The sequence below is a fragment of the Akebia trifoliata genome, chromosome 8, assembly GCF_017979445.1.
Source record: "Akebia trifoliata isolate Shusen 1 chromosome 8, ASM1797944v1, whole genome shotgun sequence".
Classification (NCBI taxonomy): domain Eukaryota; kingdom Viridiplantae; phylum Streptophyta; class Magnoliopsida; order Ranunculales; family Lardizabalaceae; genus Akebia; species Akebia trifoliata.
The window spans coordinates 13,140,791-13,147,032 of record NC_141382.1 but is presented as its reverse complement, the minus strand read 5'-3'; the positions used below and the strand labels follow the sequence as shown (position 1 = coordinate 13,147,032).

Here is a 6,242-nt window from a genome sequence, read left to right as displayed (position 1 = left end):
TCTTGATGTTTGAATGTTGAAACAAAAAATTGAAGTGAAGGGTAAATATGTTTACCATATTTCATGATTAATCGAGGAATCGTCAATTAATATGTTAATTCGCTGATTTAATCCTCTAACCCCTAATTCGGAGAATTTCATGAATATTTTGACCTTGCACTGGTGTCTTAGGCTCTACAAGGAATGAGGGATTCACCATTGAAGTTGTGTTACAAGGTGTCAGGAATCTGCTTGGAAAAAGACCAATACAATAACCCTTTCATTCTACAAGACTCCAATCCATGGTTTAGAAACTTATATGATATTTTGTAAGAATTAAAACTATAGTTTTCAGAGTAATATATCATTCGGAACCAGGTGGATCTTGCAATTGATCCCTTCTTATTTGGATTTACTCCAAGGATCGAAATCAACTAAATTCAATTTATGCACCTATTGAGTATGACAGGACTTTGGAAGAAAAGCCAAGGTTCCTTGATAAAATGTTGGAGATATTTTGTGTTCATATAAAGGTCGATTTGATGTTTCACATAACCTTTCTCAAGACCTTAGGCATCCATAATGTGGGTATTTTTGTAAATTGGGGATACCTTCAAAATCAAATAGGCGCACTCCTACAATCCAATTTGAGTTTTATGTGAAGAAAAAATTTCCAATGATGAAGGGGTGTATTTAGGCATTTTGTCTTTAATATTTACTAGGAAAAAAAAAAGAAAAAAAAACTTAAGGGGGTAGGTGCCATCATTATGGAAACACAGGGTGTTATATATAAGAGGAACGTTATAGGCATCCCATGAATTGATGTTTATGGGTTTCTTCCTATAACCCATCATCTTCTACCTCCCTAAAAACCTTATTTTGTTCTTGAAATTTGAATGCTGAAAAAAAAAAAAATGTTTGGACAGTTTTACAAATTTGTGGGAAAATTTGGAGAATATTATGACCTGCCTGGTCCAGCTCGAAAATATAATTCATGTAGCGGTTGAAGAGAAGAAGCCAAGCCAGAAAAAGAAATAATTATAGTGACCCAAGGAGTTGAATACATAAGTTCCACATCCACTTGTGCCATCTTCTCATAAACGTCGGAGAATCTAGACTCATGTTTTACCACCTTAAATCAAATTTTGAAACTAGACAAAATTACAAAGAAGTATATAGTCATCTTCCAAGTTAATGATAGAACAACAGAATTAACAACAACCCACAGAGTGCCACAAACTCACATCATTCAAATTCAACATTCTCTTAATTTTTCCCAAAACCGGTTGAAAGATCTAATGAAATCTTCCATTCTTGTATTGTTATCAAACTTGTAACTAGAAGTGCGAACATGAGAATTGAAATGACATTTAATACACTAAAGTCGAAAATATGGGGAAAAGAACCCATTAAAAAACTAAGAAAAAAGAGCATTGTAACGGCACATACTTTAGACTAGAATAGCCAGTAGTGGTCTTGCTTCTGCATCCAAACAGTCTGGAACATGAAGGAAGACTTTAGGAGTCCTTGGCAGAAGTAGCAACTGCTTGCTTGCTTCTGCGCTGATGAACATCCCAATTATATACCCGAGCAATTGTAACCTTATCAAATGGTTGTTAATTAGTTTATTATTACCTCCGACTTATTTAATTTAAACCATGTAAATAAAGAATAAGAACTTGACAGTTAAAATTAAAACCTACCTGGGTTATTGTGACTTGGTCCCTTAAGAAGTGTAGATCGGCGACCAAGACCTCTAAACTTGCTTTAGCATTTTCAAGATTCTTCTGTAGAAGAGCATTGGCCTGCAAAAAGACTGGTAAGAACTTGTTGCATGCATCTTCAATCAGCTTTTAAAAAAAATCAGAAATAATTAAAACTTTTGACTGATGTACCTCATCACATGAGTACTCCAACATAACATTTGCTCCCAACCACAGACACACAGAGTCGGTGTCCTCAATACTGGCCCGTGAATATATGCCTTCAGAAACTTCAAAATCAGCAATCAATGCCTGCATCCAAGGATAACTGAATAAATTTACTACATTCACATAATAGTAACTAAAGAAGACATAGGGGCATAATAAACTAAATTTCAAAGTTCATCCAATTATACGCTGCTCATCTTACACACCTACTCCCTTGGGAAGTATACATAAATATCAACATCATAAAAGTAATGATATTTGTTCTATAAATGTATTTGTGAACAAGTAAAAGAAAAATGTGTACTCAACAAACTCACAAATGCATGTTATGAAATTCTCGTTAAAATATCGGGCTAATTGAAAGTTTTTCAATTCATAAACTCAAGTTTCTCCACCTGTAAACTGATATTGCATGCATGTTTGACATTGAATTGTTGATTTCTGGGAAAAAACTTAAATCCATCAAGTCCCTTGTGCCAACTCTAGATCATAGTACCCATCCCATCAACATGGTTAGGCAAGCATAGTCATTGCATAATTTTTATTTTATTTTTATTTTTTTTGATAAATAGTCATCGAATAAGTTCATCCTGGTAAAAGAGTCAACTATGAAGAGTCAGACATGATGGTTTGACCTATTATGCTAAATTTGGTGCAAGGAGGACAGCATGATTTCAACTTCATTTACACTGCCCTAGATAAAAATGGAACGTTTCAGTTTTCTCTTTATATTTAAATATGGATATGGATTCCCAATTTAGGGTGAGTTAAAAAGATATTATGTGTCATCATTGTCATCATCAAAACCTCTTTTCCCAAGAATACCCCTCTAATTTTATTCCCTTTCCTCTTCTACCCTCCTTTGAAGAATACTTCTCCAGCAACCCTGGACTTAATTGCCTTTCCTCAACTACCCCCTCAACCCCAAAGAGGATGTTTATGCCAGTAGGCACGGGCAAACTCTAGTACACGTATGGATCATGAAAGTGTTGTCACTCAAGAAGTTTTTTTTTTTTTTTTTTTCCTTGTCAGAAATCTTCCGATTCAGAGATTTTACACATTAATTTTTAAATAAGATTTCCTCTTTTATATAGCTATGGGCAATATAGGCATTGATCTCTTAACAAAAGTAACATTTCCTTATATAAGAAAAGATGTAATAACAAGTTAAAATCAAGCAGAGAGGAGATGCTAATGATTGAAATGAGTAACTTGCCGTAGTGCTTGTTTAAGTGGAAACTACCAGAAATTCATGTGACTATTCATTAATGGTGGTAACTTTGGATTTATTTTTTATCTGCATAAAAGCTTTCCAAATTAGCATATTCATAAAAATAAAAAACGTCCTATTTCCTCTTTTCCCTATCAATGGTGCTTTAAATTCTTCACAAAAGTATTCACTATTTTATTTTCATGATAATTAACTGGACACAAGTGCGGGCACTGTCTCGTACATCAATGTGTTGCACCCAAAACTGAGTCCATTATTTAAATAAATCATAACAGAAGATATTGAATGTTCTTGACCTTAGTATATGCATCTCAAGGTAAACACAGATATATAAAACATACGCATGTTTGAAATCAATGAATTATCATTCCAAAGTCAAAATCAGAAAGCATGCTTATCTCCAATCTGGAAAACATGCATTGCAATATGAAAGACGAACCTCACCAGTACCCTTCCTTTCTTGCAATGTGGTAACTATATCTAAGCACTTCTCAATGTCGGGGATCTTTGCCTGAGCATGACACAGCTTTAAATCAGTTTTCAAATAGAATTGATAACTTAATTTCATTAAAATGATACCAAGCAGTAAACTTGGTTCAGAAAACACATTCTTGGTTTGACTTGAATTAATCAGTGGATAAACTTTTCAGGTTGACCAAATGACAGAAAAATCTCTTATTTATATATAAAAATACAAATAAAAATCTCTTAATTGAGTTTCTTGTCAACCGAAAAATGGATCAACTTGAATTGACTACACAAACTTTTTCTTCCAATTTGCTATAATGTAGTAAGCTTCAAATGGTGCAATCCAACATGTAAAAGGTGACAGGAAGCAACAATAAGAAGCCAATGCACCTGAAGATCTCTCTGCTGAGCAAGAAGTTTCATCTCAACCAACTTATATTGTTGAAGTCTGCAAAAGGTAAATAATAAATAATTTAATCAAAATTATGTTTTAAAGTCAAATGGTGCGCCCCCCCTCCCTCTTCTTCCTATCTCGCACTCTCCCTCTCTTTAGCACATCAATACATCAGAGAATTAAATTTTACAGACATGAAAATCTTGCTCCCATTAACATTTTTCCTGATACATATATAAAATTTACTAGAAAAAAGAAAAGAGAGAAACAACAAAGAGGTCAAGTATACCAACCTACTACAACAAGGAAAAGGAATGATAAATTAATCCTCACTTTCACTCTCCTAATATCTACTATGACCTTTGTGTTCTAATTGAACTTTTTTATATGGCATTACATATTGTAAAATATAGTAGATATGTAGACAAGCAATATAAGATAGAAACCTTAAGATATCCCATTGCAAAATCAACCATTATCCTCATTATTATGTAAGAAGAAAATTACTAAAGATATTTTTGAATCCATAATACTGTTTTTCAGGGTTCCCTGAATCCGAAATTATACTTGTGTTGGACTCTAACAAGCATACGGGTATGGACTCAACACAAGTCATAAGCATTCACATTAAGAAAAGTTTTCTTCTTTATTTTAATATTTTTTTTCAAATGAATTCCATAGGGCGTGGACAACGTAAAGAAATAATATTAAAGAAAAACAAATGCTCACCCCCCAAGTGACAAATTTATACCAATTCATTTTTCTTGCTTAGACCAATCTACGTAATACATGTGGGGAAGTCAACATGATCCACAAAAAACAAAATCAGGTGTATATTGATGGAAAAAATGAAGACTTAGTTTTTGAGTGCACCTCCATGAATTTAAGACTTATTTGTTGCTTTATTTTTTAGTATTCATTTAAATAAGTGGATGCTTATACCCCAGTTCTTGAAGATTACACCTCATGCTTTTGGTCATTAAAGCCTCTCAGCCCTGCCTTGGTATTTTAAACCATTGATAAAGCTTAAGTTTGCCCAATGTAGTGACCTTGATTAAGGAAATTGGCAGGAAAGACCGATCTTAAGCTACAAGTGACATGGAAAAAGTTCATGATAATTTTTCTCGAGATTATGCACAATAAAAACAGAGAGATGTCAGCTGAGTGGTCACTCATAAGTGTTTTATGCATTCACGTCTTTGACTCCTATAGTCTTCGAAAATTGTGCAATGAATCTGGAAAATAAAAAAAAACATAAGAAACATAAAATTAATATGTTTTATAGAGAAGACCACTTTAAGGGGAAAAACCTCCTACTGAACTTCTCCCAATATTTACTCTGTTGGTCTATGGCCCTAACTTGAGTTATATTTGGATGTATCTAGGGCTGGGGGTGCAGGGAGGAGCAGGATTGGGATTCTTTGGGCGTCCGTACAACTTCTGGGGGCATTTTCATCTTTAGAAAATGTGTGTTTCGCCATAGGACGTCATATATATATTCCAAGTTTAGAAACCCTAAGATTGTATCGTATTTTCATAATTGTCATCAATAAAGAACTATTATTGCCACCCGTAGACGTAGGCAATCTTACCGAACCACGTAAACCTCTTGTGTTCTATTTTTGTTTGCTCAATTTGAATCTTAATAGTTTATCCATCTTGATTGATCGAAGGGACATTTCCGCAAAATAATCTCTATTTCCTAAATCCCCTAGGACCCATATATATATGACCTACTTCTGATGGTAATGCCAAGCAATCCCAATCAATTCAAATCACCTAGAAATTTAATCTAATCAGATACAATCCAATTAGATAGCTATAAAAGTGTAATTTATATAGTACCCATTTATCTAGAACCAATATCAACAGAACCCATGACCACAATCAGAATATAAACCAAATCAAACATTTAATCAGACGTAGATTCTGAACAGATGTTTTCAAGAACCCTATTAGCTACCAAATAAGCTAAAAAAAGGTAATAAAAAATAAAATAAAAATAAAAATCTTACCTTTCTTGAAGAAAAGCAAGACAAGAGTTGACATCGAGACCTAATTGAGTGAGATACGTTTGAACATCCTCTACAAATGAAGCTCCAGGGATACCCCTTCGTTCGGGAACCGAGGAAGAAGAAGGCGAAGCCATCTAAGAGAGAGAGAAAGAGTCTTGAAGTTTCTACTATAGGCTCCGGTCTCTCAGTTCATGAGGGCTGAATCCATCATTAGATGCAAGGAT

The 6,242-nt window shown here is 33.9% G+C and overlaps 1 protein-coding gene across 1 annotated transcript; it reads right to left on the bottom strand.

Annotated features, from left to right (window-relative positions):
* Positions 1 to 1,209: 1,209 nt before the first annotated feature.
* Positions 1,210 to 6,242, bottom strand: PFD3 (prefoldin 3). Its single transcript, XM_086451417.1, has 6 exons — positions 6,019 to 6,242; positions 4,000 to 4,057; positions 3,581 to 3,652; positions 1,875 to 1,994; positions 1,683 to 1,784; positions 1,210 to 1,580 (listed from the first exon to the last, which is right to left on the bottom strand). Exons 1-6 carry the CDS (start codon positions 6,150 to 6,152, stop codon positions 1,497 to 1,499), a joined length of 570 nt encoding a protein of 189 aa, XP_086307543.1. The 5' UTR covers positions 6,153 to 6,242; the 3' UTR covers positions 1,210 to 1,496.

Bases quoted from the DNA above. Each gene is read 5' to 3' on its own strand.
- PFD3 (XM_086451417.1), bottom strand. From the start codon at position 6,152: ATGGCTTCGCCTTCTTCTTCCTCGGTTCCCGAACGAAGGGGTATCCCT. The intron at 4,058-6,018 runs GTAAGATTTTTA...TACCTTTTGCAG, and splicing joins CTTGCTTTTCTTCAAGAAAG to ACTTCAACAATATAAGTTGG. The intron at 3,653-3,999 runs GTGCATTGGCTT...TGTCATGCTCAG, and splicing joins CTCAGCAGAGAGATCTTCAG to GCAAAGATCCCCGACATTGA.